The 19,821-nt window shown below is 40.1% G+C and overlaps 1 protein-coding gene across 4 annotated transcripts in view; it reads right to left on the reverse strand.

Moving 5' to 3' along the window:
- The window catches only part of grid1b (glutamate receptor, ionotropic, delta 1b), a 288,771-nt gene that overhangs the window by 85,306 nt on the left and 183,644 nt on the right, over nt 1-19,821 (reverse strand). For all 4 annotated transcript variants that reach the window (XM_044338603.1, XM_044338602.1, XM_044338605.1 and 1 more), the window contains 2 exons: nt 12,880-13,053; nt 6,506-6,667 (listed from right to left, as the gene is read on the reverse strand). In XM_044338603.1, coding sequence (XP_044194538.1) covers nt 6,506-6,667; nt 12,880-13,053 — 336 coding nt within the window. The remainder of the gene's footprint in view (nt 1-6,505; nt 6,668-12,879; nt 13,054-19,821) is intronic.

Raw genomic sequence — 19,821 nt, forward strand, 5'->3', positions numbered from 1 at the left:
CGTTTCAACATGTGAATTACATATCACATTTCTACAAACATGGCATATTAACATTTCTACCTGTTGAATAATGATGTTTTATGGTGTGACAACGATGTGGTTGAGGTCTGGTTAGGTTTAGGCACAAAGACCACTTGGTTAGGGTTAGGGAAAGATCATGGTTTGGGTTAAAATAAAACAGGTTTTCTGTGGTTTGCAGAAACGTACAATGCCAACATTTTATTCTGGCAACCAGGCTGAATATATGATTGGTTACCTGAAAAGGAGCAACAGTGACAACACCAGTGCCTTTCTGAAAAATTCAGAGATTTTCAACAAGAAGTGCTCAGTGAACCAAGTTGTTGGAACTGTTAAACCTGATCCAAACTGTTTATGCTGTTGAACTGAACCCTTAGCTAACCTCACCCACACTGTTTTAATAGTTAAAATGGACCTTTGCCCTACCAAACTATGCTAGCTGGTAATCTGAACCAATAGCTGATAAACTATGTTAGCCGCAAAACTGAACTTTTAGTGAACGTGAGCCAAACATGTTTTAGCTGCTAAACTGAATGTGAACCAAATGGCTTTAAACTGAACCCTTAGCTTGGACTAAACTGTTTTAGCTGCTAAACTGAACCTTTTTTTTTTTTTTACCTAACCCAAACAGTTTTAGGTCACAAAATGACTGATTAGCATCCTTGAACAGTTTAAGCTAATGAACTGAAGCTGGTAATGGGAACCCACAGCTAACCTGAACTAAACTGTTTATGCTGTTGAACTGAACCCTTAGCTAACCTCACCCACACTGTTTTAATAGCTAAAATTGACCTTTGCCCTACCAAGCTATGCTAGCTGGTAATCTGAACCAATAGCTGACAAACTATGTTAGCTGCAAAACTGAACTTTTAGTGAACCTGAGCCAAACATGTTTTAGCTGCTAAACTGAACCTTTTTTTTTTACCTAACCCAAACAGTTTTAGGTCACAAAATGACTGATTAGCATCCCTGAACAGTTTAAGCTAATGTACTGAAGCTGGTAATGGGAACCCACAGCTAACCTGAACCAAACTGTTTTAGCTGCTTAACTGAACTGTTTTATTTTAATGTTTTATTTTATGTCACTCTCTTAGTGAACTGTTCTTTTTAGGTATTAAAGTGATTATCCACCCAAATTCTATAGTTTCAGTATCATTCACCACTTGTTAGCTTGAAAAGTGGTTATAAGACATTTCTAGGGGAAGCCAGGACGGAAGTATAACTTTTTTGTATTTTCCTCTTTGCACAGAGATGCATTTATTTAGAGTAACCATACTTTTATTTTTTGTATAAATGAGACAGACACAATCAGACCTGATTGATGTTGTGCATATACTTTTGCCCCTCTGTTGGGACAATAGACACACAGGCACAGATCAAAAGTAATGGTTGGATTAATCGGCCACAAAATAAGTAAGTACTTTAATATTTCTGGCATATAATCAATTTACTCATTAATGCTTCAATTAGTTCTCCAAGCAAATGACCATGTGACTCTCAAATCAATTTATCATGTCAAATGTTGCTGTTGTATGAAATTGGTCCAATGTGTCAAACTCCCCTTAGTGCATAATCACCATTTTCTCTTATGAATAACATTAGGTTTGAATTTAAGATGCTTAAACCGTCACAAATCCATCAAACTGATCAAGGGCGTTGTCACTTGTTTAGTACATCAGCCAACATTAAAATGAATACAAAGTGTCCTTGAACAATGGATGGTGTACAAACATTTATTCATTGTTTTGTGTGTGTGTGTGTTTTTGTTGTTTGTTTTCAGGTCACCGTGGAAAATAAGATTCAGACATTCAAAAAGTAAAAAAAAGTAAAACATTTAACCACAAAAAGTAAAGGCCTCAGTGCCAACTAACCAGTTAAGAAAATGGATATTTTTTTTTACATAAAAGGTTCAACCATAAACTCCTAAGTGCTTAAAGTATGAAATATAACTAAATAAACAGCTTTCTGAGGTTTTATTTCTAAGGAATGTTTTTATTCACTCTCGCTGTTGTGGCCTCTGTGCATGCTTCATGTTCCCACTGATTCTGATTCTTTACCTGGATGAAGACAACCACTTTCTTTTTTGGTAAGCTTAGCAGGCTGTTTCTGTACAGGTAGTTTTCTTTTTGCTTTTGGCATCCACTTTGCTTTTTCCTTCTCCAAGGGTTGCTTCACAGTGGTGTCAGTAATGATCTTTTTCTCCCTCTTCTCTGCTCCTCTCTAGGTCCAGCCTTGGGGAAAAGGATGGAGCACCTGGAAAGTGGAAAAGTTAAAGTGGAAACGTGTGGCTGAGATGAGCCATGGGGTTGGTGCTGGCTCATGCGGGACAAGGCGGTGCCAAATCCCTGTGCACTTGAAGCTGGCTATTATGTTGGATGGAGTTGCAGCAGATTGAAGCGCTGTTGCCAAAATACCGGGTAAGTCATCAATGGTCATGGTTTTTCCAGGATTTCCCATCATCCAGCAGTCCATAGCTGTGTTGGTGTATCAGCAGAGCAGCACCACACCGTTGGCTCTGCAATACTCGACCCCTTCCGGCTGTCAAGAGGCAAAAGCACTTCTGAGTCAGGGGATGCTCTGGTGTAATTCACAAAGTGCTTCAGGAATGTCAGGAAGTCGTTCTCCTGCATCCACCCTGACACGCTGCATGAGCCGATGCAGCCTGTGGGCCCATCACGGACAGAGTGATGGTGGTAAATCTTGCGGGGAAACACAAAGTGAGGTTGGTACGCTGTTACCCTGAGCATTGACCGCTAACGCCAAGCTGAATAATGTCCCTCTCTCTACGGATGTGATTACTCCAACCTGCTTCCTTCCTCAACTGGCGATTATTTTGTCAGGACAGCGACTGTGATGGTCTCGTCAACATTACCCACATCTTCTGCTTGGAAGCAGTGGCGATCCAGGACTTTGGACTGGTTTGAGAGGAAGTTCGCCCTTGAAAGGCTGGTGGCCTGAGGACGACCGATGGAAAGATGTGGATTCTGCTCCAGTAAACCAGTCTATCTGGCGGGATTCCCAGATCTTCCCTGGATAACTGTTACAGTCATGCTTCTTTCTGAGGACATTAAAGGGCCACAATGAATTATTAACATTTTTAACCAATGAACCATAATATCTATATTGTTTTTAACTTAATTATCCTTCAATTTATCATTTATGAATGAACATTATGAATATTTGTAACCCATGAACCGTAGTATTTATGTATTTTTTAACCTAATTATCTTAACTTGTGAATTATTTATACATTTGTCAACATTTTTAACCTATGAACTGTAATATCTGATGATTGTTTTTAACTCAATTAACTTGCAAGTTATTCATTATTTATGAATTTATGAATGATTATGAACTTTGTCACTGAATTCTGAGGATGTGGAATTAATTTCATGTTTGGTTTTGTTCGTTAGCCCTGTAACCTGGCGCACGTGCACCGCTGACCCTGTTTTTTTCTTTTTTTTCCTCACACACCATGAGCCAGAGCAATAAAGCCTGACATGCTCTAACATGAACTGTCACAATTATCTGCGCTTACCTTACAAGGACTCATAGTTAATATCTGCAGCCATTAGCAGGTCATCTCTGAGCCTCCCTCTTGCTCCTCAGAGAACACCTTATTATGAGTCCTGTAACCTGGAGCACGTGTAGCACTGTCCTCATTTTTCCTCTTTACATATCTGTATAAGGTGATGGCGCGTACTCCATGAGCCTTAGCAACACCTCTTACAGACTGTCCCTCAGATAAAACAGCCTGACATGCTCTAGCTAACAGCACCATGACCAAACCAAAGACAGGCTAGCATGATAAATTAAACTTTCACTGATACTTAGCCTACGGATAGGTCTGCATTTACAGTCGTCAACAAATAAACATTACCTTAAAAACAGAAAACTTACTTACTTTTCAACTTACCAAGCGAAAAAAATCACTTTTTCTACTGTAACTCTGGCAGAACTGATCAGATCAGGCTGATTGTCGGCTGCAGACTCAATGGCGGGGTGTACCTTCATGGCATGTTCCTGACTTCCTTGATCCAAGAGAAAATGTCTGTGTTGCAACCGTCCCTCTGATACTTTCCCTCCCCTTCATGGACAGTGGAACATCATTTGTGAGCTCAATGCGACTGATTTGTCTGATTTGCTGCCTCCACATCAGTACAGTGCAGATACAGAGGACTATTTACTGACAGTTGATTGCGGAGATGAAAGCAAAAGCTGTTTCCTGTCCCCCGAGTGAGGGGAAATCCAGGCCTATATACTCAAAGTAAGTACAGTATGTTCACATGTATGGTGCAGTACAAAGCAATACTACACAGGCGGGAAAAAATCAAAAGTACTTTACATTGTAAATATGGAGCAGCAGCACTTATAATGCAACAAGGCGCCCCGGGCACTTCCATTACCCAAGACACAAAAATACCTCCAATACACACACCTGTAACATCCTGTGATGCACCAAACAAACAAAAAAAAAAAATTACAGAGTGAAAGTGCTCAGCTCCGTCCATTTTTCACTCTGTGTTTGCCGTCCTATCACAAAGTCATTTTCCATTTCATCAGCAAAGTAGTCAGAGAGAAACAGCGGCTGGTGCAAATGTTCAAGTTCAAGACAAAAAAAATTGGGCGAATGTTGCTTCCCCTATATGAGATGAAGTGATGTACTGTTCTGCTCCGACTGCAGGAAAACAGCCAAAATGAAATTTGGACTTTATAAATGAGTTTCTGACGTAGTGGAGAAACTGAAAGAAGAACGTTTTATGGCTGCAAAGGTGAGTTTTAAGAGTATTGTTTAAATTTATTAAAGGAACGTTTGTATTTTTGTAGTTTTGTCCATCGTTCATTCATTAATTCTACTGGTTATGATACTGAGACAGATTTATTACCAGTACCTACTGGGTCCAGGAAGTCCAGATCAACCCAGTTATTTAAAACACCTGGTTGATTTAAGTGTGAAGAGTAGTTGATGCTTTATGATATACAGGTGATATATGACATCTTCCTCTTCTTCATGGTTACATTTGAGGAGCGTTTTGTGCTTTTACTGGTCAATATCACCAAACATGTCGCAGAAGTTGACAAACTAGACGAGAAAACCTGTAATTAATCTCCATTTTCTTCCTCTAGCGTACCGTCGTTCTACCGCTGTAATTACATTTTTCTGTTGTTTTGTTTTCACCATTTTCTTTTTGATTCGTTTTACTCTGTACTCTCTGTTTCCTGCCCGTTTAATTCATGTTTTCTGTCGCCTTTTGTGTTTCTCACGTCGTGTTTAATGTCACTGCTTGTGTTTTTCCACATTGTTATTCCACAAAGTAAAAAAAAATAATTTAAATTGAAAAAAAAAAAAAAACCTGGGATATTAAAACCAAAGCAACATAAATACAAACAACAATTCCTGCAGGTTGAGCACATAATTACTTTTCAACAAGCTAGAGCATGCAAAATCAATAAAATAGAAAACTGCGGATGAAGAAAGCGACTACATGTGTATCATATTTGCAACATGTTTCATGACTACAACCTGACTGCTGTCTCACAAACTCTACTGCAGATGTGATTTTCATTTATTCTGATTCTGCGTAATTCTGTCAATATCCTTAAAGAGCTCGCAGCTGCACCAAAGGCTTTTATTATTAAAAGGTATAACAGCTTGTACGCAACAGGCGCTGACGCAACGCTCTTCTTCTTCTGTCTTTACATCTATGAGAATATCATCAGACATCACTAACGAGCTGGATGGTTGTAAACACGAGAGACGTCGAAGAAACAAAGTGAAACTTGAGTTTTTTTTTTTTTTGAACAAAACCGATCTATTCATGCTCTGAGGGACTCATCAGCACGGATTAAAAGACGTCTTTCACCAATTAGACCGTGAGAACGAGACTACAGGTCGTATGATGCAATTTAGATGCACACCAGGGTTTTTTTTTTTAGACAGGATGAGTTTGGTGTTTCATGTCTCGGCATGAACGGCGGCGTTTCATGTTTGATTTATATTCTGTTAACAAGGAAGTTGTTTGTTCTTTTATTTAAGGTTGAATCTAACCTAATCGCGCTTTAATGTCTTCCTCCATGTGCTCATCGTCGATCTTCAAAAGGTTCTCATTAATTAAATCTTTAACAGAAAACAACATATACTCTACAGTTTTTAAGGCCATAGTGAATCAGACGGATGTGCTCCTCTGTTTAAATGCTACAGAGGAGATCAAGGCAACTCGGGAAGTTAACAAGCAATCGCACTCGAGTCGTTAATCAGCTCAACAGCCTAGAAAAATAATAATTAGAGAACTTCAACATACTCAGTTTGACTTTAAGGGTGTAGTCTTTGATGAATGTTGCCTTTAGACTGAATGCAGATTTAATACTGTATCTCCATCAATATGTTTTAACCGATGAGGATGTAAATATAATATGTCTGTTCTTGCCCCGAATGCACAATGACTCAGAAAAGATGTTTTGGTTTGTTGTTAGAAAGCTTCAGTACCTTCTGGATGGTCTCCAGCATCGACCAGCCGCCGTTCCACGGCTTGGTGGACTTCCTGATGCAGTTGAGGCTCGCCATACTGTGCCACTTCCTGTCCTCCAGCTTCCTGTAGAAGGCGTTGGCCAGCATCAGCACGCTGTCGTACAGGTAGAGGTTAGACACCTGGAGAGAAGAGGAGGAGGAGACCGGAAGGCAAAGACGGGAGGCACAAGTTAAAAAAAAAATACACCGCTTCATTTGAAACCACAAATATTTAATAGAGTATCAGGAAACGTAGAGGTGTAAATAATAACAACAAGGACTGTATTCCACCTGCTTTCCTGCTCTGACGAGTCACAGTGTCTGCGGAGTAAAGGGTCTATTGTACGTACTTGATAATATTGTTATGTCGGTGCAACAGAGTTAGAAAAAAAGGCACTTTGTGTTGTGAATTTTATCCTAATGTATCATTTTTATTTACCATTTTATTAATGTTTCCTGTAGAAATTGTGTTGCTGCACATTGCCTCTCTTGTACCTCCTGAGCTTCCGTAGCCCCCTCTTGTGTCCTTCACATTGCCATTTTGCAGTGCTGAGGGTAAGTTGTACGGAAAAATGCTGCTGCGCTATTTGATTTTTGAACGGTTGAACGGTTTATTGTTGTAACATTTTATGCATATTATTTACTGTCAACACCATCGCTTTACCCAGCTGTTTTGTGTTATTTTAATATGAGTTTTGTAGATGTTTTCAATTAACTTTCTTGGCGCCATGTAGTTAACTTAGCTCAGAGATCCTATTTCCCAGCATAAATTCTGTTGTTTTGCAGTGAGAGAGTGGATGTACAGCATATACCAAAAAAGGTAAATGATGTTATTTTGTCTTCACCAGGAGCTAATAAAAAGGCTGGAAACACACCCTCTGAGCTTCCTCATTACCTGCCCCGACCACATCAATGTTGACCTTATTGACTATTTTTGTATTTTAAAATTGGTTATTTTATTGCCAGAATGACACATATACAAACCTTCTACACCTCTTTACATATTTATATAACTGTTCTGATACAAGCAGGAGTGGAAGGAACCTCCCATCATTCTCTAACTGTAACGCAAACCAGTAACTCGAAAATTCCACATCTGTCATAATAAGGACCAGGTATAAAACAACTTTCCTTTTTGGGGCGTTTCATGCCTGAAATTATGACACTAAGTAGGCATATTCTGTTACATCCAAGCCTGATAATCAGACTTTTTCTGTCTGTTTGAAAGGGTATTTTACCCCAATCAAGTGACTGAAGTATCCATCTTACCAGCATCCTTTTCACTGCTTCTTTGTTAAACTGGAATACATCATCGTTTTTCTGTTTTGTTTATTTAGATTTCCCGATGATTTAGAGTTTAATAGTTAAAAGTCAGCATGTTGTGTGTGCAGTGTAATTATGAATATTATTATATTATTATAAATGTATATAAATGTAATATGTGTGATGATCACTGCAAGTGAAAGTTACACAGAAACACACACACACAGACTGACTACATGTGTGACACAGCTGGGTACCGCATCATCCGCTGGTACTGAGCTAACAGCACCATGAGCACTGCTGACTCACACACACACACACACACACACACACACACACACACACACACACACACACATACACAACCACACACACATACACACACACACACACACACAGCCGGATGGTGTTGAGATGGCAGTCAGCCTGTCCACATGTGATCATGTCATGTCTCACCCTCGGCTGCAGAGGGCAGAGGAAACACACTGTGACAAATCGACACACACACACACACACACACACGTACACACACATACACACACATATACACACACATGTACACACACATACACACATGCCAAAGCAGGGAGCAGAGACCGAATGCAGGATGACAAATGAGCATCACTCTGTCCAGATACAGCTGACTGGCATGAAGTCCATACAGAACGCTGCCGGAGGACATGACGCGCGCACACACACACACACACACACACACACACACACACACACACACACAAAAGCAAAGATCGAGTAGTCATGCTTTTTCCCTTCACATCTTTTGTCATGGAGAGGCTGCATCTGAAGAGAACATATATGACATATGCAAAAAAAAAAAAAAAAAATTGCAAGATCCTTGTTTTTCTTAAAGGTACAGTCCACCCTCCGAATACTGATAAAAAGAAAGAGCCACTGACTTCAGACAACACACAGATCGATGAAAAGAAACAAACACTGGAGCGACAACAGCGACAAAGTTGATTATCCAGTCTGGACCGATGCTAGTTAGCCAAACTTACTATGTAAATTGTTATTATATTGCCAACCATTTCCATTTATTTTAGGGTACAACCCAGCGTATTTAGCTGTGTGATGAGATTATATCTGGTGGACGGCAGCGGCCTGTGATGTAGGATTGGATGTAGCATAAAGGTAAGTTGATGGTATCACACATTTATTCATATTTTATTCAGCTGAAAGTTTAGAAATTCACTTTAAACTTGCAGTATGCATAACCTCAGACTGCTTAAAGGACTGGTGCTTTTCTCTATTTTTTTTTTTTTTTCTCAACAAATCTCACATTTGAATCCAAACCAACAATAAACTGATCTACTAACAAGTGTTGTGTGTGTATCCAAAGCCTGATATATCTTATTCCTCTGTGCTGTAGACCTCAATTATTGTCCAAAAACTATTAAAAACACATCAGTGAGCCTCACCGCTGCACTGGGTGACATGTTCCTTCATTATGAAGAGTTTTGGTCACGTTAGCTTGTTTAGAAACGGCTCCAAAGACTAATAACAGCGATCAGGTTTTCAGTCTCCAGAGAGTAGTTCTGTGTAAGGCAGACGCCTACTGAGCATGTGCGAGAATTGATATGTTTTTAATACTGTTTGGACAAAAACGGAGGTCTATGGCAACAAGAAAAATATAGAAAATTTCCAGCCTCACAGTCTCTCATATTGCAACTTTACTTCCCGGGAAGTTTTACACTCCTACAGATCGAAGCTCATCACTGTCCTGCATCAGTATTCCCATTGGCTGACAGATGTAGAGTAAATCTGTCTGTGCTGCCCGACAGCCGGCTGTTCGCACTCTCTCTCCTCCATCAGCGTAGCGGTGTGGGGGCGACCGAGATCAAAGAACATTTAACCCAGTTTTGCATGAATTATCGAGACGAATACCCTTCCTTTTAACCTGCCGCCTCCTGAGAGTTTCAGGTGAAGACGGAGAGATTCGACACAGGTCAAGGAGAAGTGAGAGGAAGATGGAGGGAAATCTTTACATTGGAGGTGAGAGAGAAAGAGGCGATGGTGCGTAGGAGGAGAAGAAACACGAGCGGACAAGAAAAGGCAGAGCTGAACAGTTTCGAGCATCACAGAGACGAGATTTTGAGAATAAAAGAGGAAGGAAAAAGAAGAGCTGAAGAAAGAACAGGAGAGAAAAGAAGCATGAAAAATGACAGAGACTTTGACCTTATGACCTCGCCGTTGTTCCGGTGGGTTTTTCCGGCTGCGATGTCGGACATCATGTAGAGAACTACACTCAATTCCACAAATGTCAAAATATTTGTCTGTATGAATTATAGTAATTGTTATGTTTGTTTGTCTTGAAATGTCAACCACACATCACTGTGATATTTCATAACAAGAGATTATAATAAGTGTGTGTGTGTGTGTGTGTGTGTGTGTGTGTTGGAGAGCGCTTTTCTTTTTTTGCCCTCTGGATGTCAGTTAAAGATCGAATCCGACCAAGTTTACTGGACTGACTCCGATTTGAATTCACTGTAAGTAAAAGATAATAAAATAACAGAGACAAAAACATCAGATCTGTGTGGAGCGACGATGAGACTGTAACGTCCCCTCGAATGAATACACGAAGCACACAGAAAGGTCACATTGCCATCATGTTCTCCCATCGTTTGAGCTTTGACGTTCGCAAATTTAGCTGTGTATCTCCAAATATCCATATAAAAGTAGCCAGTGGTGATTTTTATTAAAATTTGCACTGGTTTTCACTGGGAACTTGGCAAGTGTGGGGTCAAAAAGTTTATCGTGTGGGTGGCGCTAAAGGAAAAGTCAAGTTGTTATTGCTGCGAAAACAACAATGGCTGCCACGAGGTTATGATGTCACGCCTATGATGGTGTAGTATTCTGGGACCGGATCGGATCAGTCTCTCTCTCCTCCGTGTGTCCTCCTTTAACGTTCAGCTGATGTTTAGCGCTGAGGTTTGTTCTGACAGCCTCACACTGCTCGGCATACAGTATGTGTATAGTGCATGAGTGAGTGTGCTCATGAATTTATGGATGCGTATCAGTGATTTTGTTGCAGCCGGCTGGTTCGACGGTTCATGTCACAGCAGGAAGGCTCTGGATTTGAACGCCACCGGGATAGACTCCAAAAACAGGAAGCAGAAGCAGAGACACTAGCGAGTCTTTGTAATACTTCTGCCGCTGCTGACCTCTGACCTCAGCTGGTCTCTCCGGGCTGCTTCACCACGGCTGCCCGGCGTGTTGTGAGACTTGTCTACATACAGAATAAATATCAATAAACTGCCTCCAGTTGTACAGATCAGGCCGGACAGCAGAGGAGAAATAATTCCTGCCTTCAAAAGATTAATTTGGCCACTCATTAAGTTTTTCATTTTCCCTCGATTTAATAATTTGTACCCTCTAATTACTTAATTTGTCCCTTCAAATTAATAATTTGTGCTTCTGATTTACTAAATTGTGCCCCCAAACCACTTAATTCATTCCCTGAAGCGTTCGTTCACTGCCTCCTTGTTCCTTAAACATTCTCATTATGGACCACTTTGATCTGAGACGGAGAAAAAGAGAATCGACTTTGTGTTTTTTGGCTGTTAAACAAAACTTTGCACCGTCTTTGACGTTTCTTGGCAACGGACTATTTCTGCCTCCCACATCAGAGACAGAAGAGGACGGTTTAGTCATCTGAAAGCACAAATGAAAGATTTAATGTGTTTGACACTAACTTGACTCCATGTTCAGGTTTATCAAACTTTGGGGGCTTTTTTTGTACTAATAGCAACAATCAGAAACATACAAACTGTCACCAAGATACATGTAAACATCTCAAATCTGGCAAATGGCGTCTGGCACAACTTCACTTACAGGCAGCTGCTTAAAGATGGGAAGCTATCTTGAAGACAGAAACTCCAGCAGCACCCCACGTATTAAGAGCCACTTAATGATTAAACCTAATCTGGCGCCGCTATCGGCAGTGACCAGCAGGACGACATCATTTGTCTGTGCTTTATGAAACCGTCGTGATGTGACAAGTTCTGGTTATGTTGGGGTTAGAGAAAGATTATGGTTTGAATCTCCTGCAGTGACGAGCAGGTGGGAGAATATTTTCAGGAAATTCTCATGAAAGTCTGGCTCCATTTCCTGGAAAAAAAAAAACCCTGCAGGATTATTAGTGTGTGCTTATGTGTGTACTGAAACAAAGATGCCTTATCTAAACATCAAGAACACTATCAGGCAACTAACTAAAGCATTTAGACTGGATTTATGTTTGTAGGGGAGGTGGGGTGATTTTAATGCGGGTCATTTTTCACTCCCCTCAGTAATGATTACAGCTGCAATGATCGACTGTTTATATGTGAACTCGCGTCTCCTCCTGTAGTTTAAATCCCTTAAGAAAGCGTAACAACCGCCATCATTACGCTGGTAAAAAACTGGATCAATATTTCAGCTGCAGCCGTTTTATTTAAAATTACTTTCCATAACGTGTGGCAAAATGCTATTTTAGAATAAAATGGAGTGAAAAAAAAAAATCAGGAAAATAGAAAGTATGCAGGCCTCCGCAGAGCTGAGCAGCATTCAACACGCACAATTCTCCTTCAATCACTGAAACAACACAGACAAACGGCTGCATAACTGATTTTCCTTCCCTAGTCTGAGAAATGTCCGACCAATGTCGAAGAAAATGTTGGAATATTAGAATAAACACCATTTTATGATTAATTATCTGCAATTTGGTGCAGAGAAGAGATAGGGATATTAGGGGTGTGCCCGAATACAAATACATTGTTCGGCAAAGCACAAATAGTGGGTTTTTATACGAATATTTGTTTCATACAAATATTTTAAAAAATTATTTGTTGGGGGTTGTTCCCCAGAGATAAAGCTGAGCTACTGACACATCTCAACAGACTCTCCATAACCTGTTGTTTCCACTGTTATTCAAATACAAATACAGATACAAATACAAATACTGGGATCTCTGCACATCCCTAATAGATAGATATTCCTGGGGAAGTTCAGCCCAAACTGAAACTAGATATTCAACAAACATCCCCCAGTAAGCAAACCAGTGATCATAGAGAATAAACCAGTGATGTTAAAAGTACCTCCAGGTTCTGCAGGTATCCTTCCTGCGGGTCACACAGCAGCGAGGAGATGCGGTGATTGTGTCTCATACAGCGGGCGCTGCTGTCCTTCCACATGGGGAAGATCTGCCGGATGACCGTCATGCGCCCCAATGCACTGTGGGTAAGCTCCAGGATCTCGGTGTCGCTGATCTCCTGCAGTGACGAGAAGGTGGGAGAAGGTGAGAAGGTAATTGACCTCGTTTGTTTAGTCGTTTCTCTGCATATTAATTAGCGGCTGCTGACTGATTAATTGTTTTGCCAGAAGTCTAATACCAATCATCTGAGAGGAAGAAGCTGATTGGAGCAGGTAGAGAGTGTGTTTATGTGTGTAAACGAGTGTGTGTTTCACCCTGAGTAACACACCGGATGAGCAAAAATTATGTTTATTTCTTCCATCACGTTAATTAAGAGCAGTGATCAGGCAGTTTTCATATACAAAAACAAATGACAGTGTGGAAACCAAACAGAGCGGAGGACTCATACAGGCCATTAGAAAACGCTTCCTTTATTGATGCACATGTTTAATTGCTTTGACGCTGAGAAACCCAATTATATTTCTGGGAGGCGTAATTATAGATAGCCTCAATGTTACTCTAAAAGCATAAAAAATATCTATGAATAATATTAGGTTTATTCTGTTTTGTGAGACCAAACATAATTACAGCCCACAACTCAACAAAGACACATATAGAGACTCACTGTAGTGTTTTTTTTTTTTTTTTTTTTTGTAAAACAGCAAAGTCTTGACTTTGATGCACTTTTATGCTCCTGGTGTCCAATTAAAAAATAATTGAAGCCGGTAAACAAAAGTCACACGGACTGATTTATTGGAGGGTTTTGAAAAGCCGTCATTCTGTCAAGTTAGAGGATTTAAAGTCAAAACAAATGTGATTCCAGGTGCTGTAATTGCAGCCCAGACAAGAAGAATCTGTCTTCTGCTGAAACATATTTGCTTATTTTTGCTGTGCTTGAGTTTCCACACACACACACACACACACACACACATGAGGAACTGCTGGAAGATGGCAACCTCACACTCCCAGAGATGTTTGTCTGTGTGCTGTTATAATGAGTCTCCCAGGTTTGAATATCTTTCTGACCTTTATAAATCCACTGAACTCAAGGAAACACTTGAATTGAGAAAAATACATCCTAAGAAGAAGGAGGTATAGGGCTCAATGTCATTCCTTTGACATCAGTCCAACTTTTCAGATTTGGTAAGATCTCATTACACAATGTTTTTGTTTTTGTTTTTTAAAGCTTAATTTTAATCCCTCAGCTTTTAAACAAACTTGGACATGAATCCCTCTGAGTTCTCTCTTGGAAAAATGGAAATGTGAACATCTAATTCCACGACAACTAGCTGTAACCTATAAAAACTGGACAGACCACACATCGTTTCCACCAGCTTGCTCAGATTTTTTTTGACAGTCAGGAAGGAGCCTAGACTTTACGACTGAGTAATCATACAGACAAGACACTGAACCACTGCTCTTTAACGGCTGGAGTTTCGGATGAAGACGACCTGCAAATCCTACGAGAAGGCCTATTGTTGCATGTTCTTGCACTACAACAAACACAGATGGCAACCAGTCGCTTACACTGTTTCCTGTGTATGCAATTTGTGCTGAAAAGACAAAAAAAAAGCACAGTTTGGGTGAGATCCTGGATGGAGAGGAGTGGGTACAAAGAGTTTGGTCACATTAGTTTGTTTGGAAACGGCTCCAAAGACTCTGTACTAACATTCTTTGAGAAATTTATAATATAGTACAAAGTCAAGAGGTTGTGATATGTAGCACAACAAGCTAATGAAGCTATATAAACAAACAAAGACTAATAACAGCGGCCATGTTTTCAGTCTCCAGAGAGTAGTTCTGTGTACAGCAGACGCCACTGAACATGTGCGGGAACACGTCTTGATTATTGACTTATTGACTTTGTACTGAAGTTCTTTGAGAAATTTATAATATAGTACAAAGTCAAGAGGTTGTGATATATAGCACAACAAGCTAATGAAGCTATAAACAAACAAAGACTAATAACAGCAGCCATGTTTTCAGTCTCCAGAGAGTAGTTCTGTGTACAGCAGACGCTACTGAACATGTGCGGGAACACGTCTTGATTATTGACTTATTGACTTTGTACTGAAGTTCTTTGAGAAATTTATAATATAGTACAAAGTCAAGAGGTTGTTATAAGTAGCACAACAAGCTAGCTGAGACCTGCGTTCCTGCACATGCTCAGTAGTGTCTGCCTTACACAGAACTACTCTCTGGAGACTGAAAACATGATGCTGTTATTAGTCTTTGAAGCCGTTTCTGAGCAAACTAACATGACCAAAACTGTTCATAATGAAGGAACATGTCACCCAGTGCAGCGGTGTGACTCACTGACGTGTTTTTAATAGTTTTTGGAACAACAACGGAGGAATAAGATATATTTAGATACATACGTAATACTAGTTCATTGTTGGCTCTGCACTATAGGCGGCTAATAAGAGGCTAGAGGAGAATAAGCCTTCCAAAGATAATCATAAAAATATTATGCTGAAACTTTTTGTTGGCTCACTCTGCTTGTTGATTATTTGTTATTCTGACATGATAACTAACAGGTTATTTCGGTGACAGAGAGAGACGGAGACAGCTGAGAGACCAAGTGGGAGAGACAGACAGAAGCCTCTAGTTACTGATTATAATAATGGCCGACGCCAGCAGCACTCCGACGCCGTTTCCTGGATTTGTTTTGCCTGCGTCTGTGTATTTCTGTGCCAAGCGCATCACACGCGGTACACAGGTGGGAGGAGAAGGACAAACGAGTTGTTGGTGCTGCTGTGCTGAAAATAGACGTCTCAGAAAAAACACGTCTGTTCCTGAAGTGATGTCACTCCGCTTATCGACGAGAGCAAAGTTCTTTCAGCAAATGCACAGAAATAACAGAATAATGCTTAAAATATAAAGTACATTGAATCAAACACTCCCCCCCCCCCGAAGCAAATAGATGCATTTAAATCGGCATGAAAAAGTTTAATGTGGTTAAAGCAGTAAAAAATAATCTGCATTGATTCTGACGGTATCTGTTGTCCACAGCTGCTTTATGAGAAGCTTCTTCTTCAGGTCGTTAAATCCCTGCAGCGTCTGAAGGCAGCGGGACACACATCTGTTAATTAATCTGCAGCCTCTTTACGCTTCACACCGGTCAGTTAGAAGTTAGGCGGGAAACGTGAATCTTCTTTCCGACTTTGTTTGCAGTTTTTCAGCAGCTCGTGTTTTATTCTTGAAATTCCTTACTACACTAACGCTGTAGCGTCATATTTTATGATATGATGTGACAATTTACAACATGAGATAGAGTAGGATTAAGACTAAAACAGCGTTAAATTGATGCAATCATATAAACAGCTTTGTTAAAGTACAGGTTATGTGTTGTGTGTACATTCACAACAGAGAGTTTTTATGTTATTTTACAGCTGGACTGCAGCAATACAATCAATATTCAGACTATTTGCCGGCACTGCTCGAACACAAAATGGAGGCAGAAGAGGGGCTGAAATGGTTGTGACATTACAGGGCGATGGTAATGACCCGCATTCAGGTGCAGGCGGACCAGAGAGAAAGTGGCTGATGCAGAGAGCGAACGGGAGGTGAGCCAGGGATCACAACAATCGCTGGAAGAATCAGATAAGAGGTTTTTTTGGGGGGGGGGGGCACATTTATTTTCTGTAGAAAACACAACAAAGAGTGTATTGCAACCTCCAGGGTCAGGTAATGGTGCTGTTAGGAGAGATGGGATCCTGACTGAGGACGCTCTGAAAGGACATTGTGTTTGGTTTTTTATTTCATTCATTCATTCATTCTCTGGCTCTTCATTTCAAGAGCCAGAGAACATGGAAAATACGCAAAAAAAAAAAAAAAACAGCTCTGCTATTCTTAAATCTTTATCATCAGTGAGATTAAACTGTAAAGTTGGTGAAAGGCCATGTAGTTTTTGTACGGTGGCCGTTTTAGGACACGTTAGACAGGTCGGACTTGGCTCAGCGTTCATCAGTCAGAGCTGGACTTAGTGAGCTTAATGCTAATAATTAGCATGTTAGCATGAATCTGTAAAGGTTAAAACATTCTCCCAAGAAAACAACTGACACAACTGGTTGTAATGTCAGTCACCCAAATACAATATGTAGTTACATTTGAGTGACAGATGTCATCTAGTTGCCGTAGTAACTGTGAGTCAGTTCAGATGACGTATATATATATATATATATATGTATATGTATGTGGACGGATTTCCTCATTCAGAAGAGGAGGAGGGTGGATGTTCATTTCCTGTTTCCAATCGTGAGTCAGGACAGTTTTTAAAAAGTGTAACCCTGTGGTTATTATTGTAGCCATGACGACGAAGGTGGCCTAACCATCATCTTTCTAGACCTGAACCACAGCGTTGTCACATCATAAAACATTATTATTGTTTAACAGTGATGTGGTTATCTTCTGATGGTCGTCTGTAGAAAGAGGTACAAACTCAATAAAATTACACTGAAACAATAAAAGACGTCACACACTTGTAAAATTAACACCACTGTATGTAAATTTTATGGACAAATCCAATGCAGCTTTATTGATTCTGATGCTCTTTATGTTTAAATATTAGATGAACTCAGTCTGGAGTTGATTCATTATCAGCATGATTACTTTTCAAAGAGACTTTTACCTGCTAATCCCTCGCTGGAAACGCTTCCCTGCTCTCATTACCTGCAGTCTAACAAGTCATTAGACTTTAGTTTGGTTCGGTGGTGTGATGGAGACAGATAAGAGCAGGATTTAAAAAAAAGAAAGAGACACAGAAGGACAGAGGAACAAGGCTCTGATGGATTTAGCCGTCGATACAGACGGACGGTTTAACAGCCACCGTCTTAACTAAACCTGGAGTTTATTCAGTTCACAAAGTACCTGATCTGCATTTCAAAGAGTGTTACCGATGTCATTTACAGTTGGAGTCCAGTCTCATCTCATCTATGACGACTGTTTTCCAATGTATGTCTCAGGTAATTGGGTTTTAGTTTAACAATAACCTGTTTTTAAAGTACAACCTCTGCTCGGCTAACAAAGAAACCCTGAATAAAAGGAAGTGTGTGTGTGAGAGACATGTTTTAAGAGGAGATTTCCTGTTGTAAAGGTCTTTTAAAAGCATTTACTTTTATGGAAACATTAACATAGTTACAATTACATACCAGTAAAGCTTTATATGTAGATAAATCTGTAGGTGGAAGTAGACAAGGAGGAGTTTTTAGCTGCAAACAGCAAACTTTAGAGAAAGAGGAGAGTAAAAACCACAATCCTCTGCTTACATGTGCTGTACGTCACGCTCACCGTTCTTTGACGGCGTGAAGAACAAGCTCAAGGAGAAGGAGAACGAGGAGGTTAAACCGACCAGCACATCAGCTGTTTGCTCTGAGCTTATTTTAGGAAAAATCAGTAGTCAACAGAGGGTTTTATTGTTGGTACAGGAGGTTTAACAGCCCACGAGTTTCAGTTATTTATGTAATTCGTCTTTGAAGCGTACAAACACATTATTTTAGTTTTTCTATGATTTTACATTTATTTCTTAGGGCATTATTATTATTATTATTATTCTCATATGTTCAGTATCAACATTTTTGCAACTTGACAAATATGTAAAACGTTATCTGCTGCTCCAGTTTAGTCGTATATGATGTAATTTCTAGGAGACGTAATTGGCTGATGAGGAAAATATGCAGAGCTCCCCTTTAAGACGACAGCAACACCAGTTCCTCTTTAACGAGTCTCAGATGACACAGATTTAAAGAAAACCTTGTGAAGACTTGCTGCTTTTAAAAAAAAAAACTTTAAGGAGTCGGAGCAGCTCCAGCGTGTCGATCAGAGACGGTTTGTCTCAGATCAAACCTCTGACAGCTGCTGCATCACAGACTCTCTCTCTCTCTCTCTCTCTCTCTCTCACCGCCCTGCCTTGTCACACCTCTGGTTAATTACTGTCCTCGTCCCTCCTCTTCACCTCTCCCTCTCATTACTGTAGCGCTGCTCTCTCCACCTCTGTTTGTCCTTCTTCTCTACTGTTTTCTGCTCTCTCTTCAGATCCTTTTAATTGGTGTCAGCTGCTGTTGTCTGTGTCTGTGTGGCTGCTTGTGTTACCGGCAGATAGAAGGTGAAAAGGACAGTCTCCCTCTGTTGACAACGTGCCTGACTTTATACTCCGCTGCCGCCCGGCGAACACTACACTACTGAGAGAAAAACATGAGAATTGTCTTTTGTTTTACCTTGATATAAAACCAGAAACAAACCAAAACAACATAAAACACATATAATTTAAAAGCTAGTTGTGTCTTTAGCTTTTTCGTCCATCATTTCTGCACAAAAGGAAGAAACACGATCAGACAGGAAGAGAAAGGGAACAAAATCCTGCTTCCACTTTACCACACTTGTGCACAGTTTTTTCCTGTGCAATGAGGCGTTATTACTGACATTTCAAGTGTTCTGACTTTCAGTTTTACCTCCCAGTAAAGTGGATTAGATCATCTGGTTGAACCGGCGGCTTGTTTACAACCTGATTGTCTGAGTGTTTGTGTTTCTCGACCCGTTTGACGTCTGATAGCGATGCTAAACGGAGCGAAGCCGGATGCACAGTAAATGTTTGAGCTTGAAATGTGTGTAATGGTATCATAAAAACTTATATATATATATATTATATGTATGACTCTACTTTAGGGCTGCAACTAATTATTATTTTCATTATTGATTCATTTTCTGGATTAAGTGATTAGTTGTTTGGGCTGATAGAAAACAGCAAAAAAAAAAAAGAGGAAGGTCATCACAGTTGCAGAGTCTGAGAAGACGTCCTTGAACGTCTGGTTTTGTGTTTTGATATATTTTACAGTGATAGAGAAACAGA

The sequence above is a fragment of the Thunnus albacares genome, chromosome 20 (assembly GCF_914725855.1).
Source record: "Thunnus albacares chromosome 20, fThuAlb1.1, whole genome shotgun sequence".
NCBI classification, from domain to species: domain Eukaryota; kingdom Metazoa; phylum Chordata; class Actinopteri; order Scombriformes; family Scombridae; genus Thunnus; species Thunnus albacares.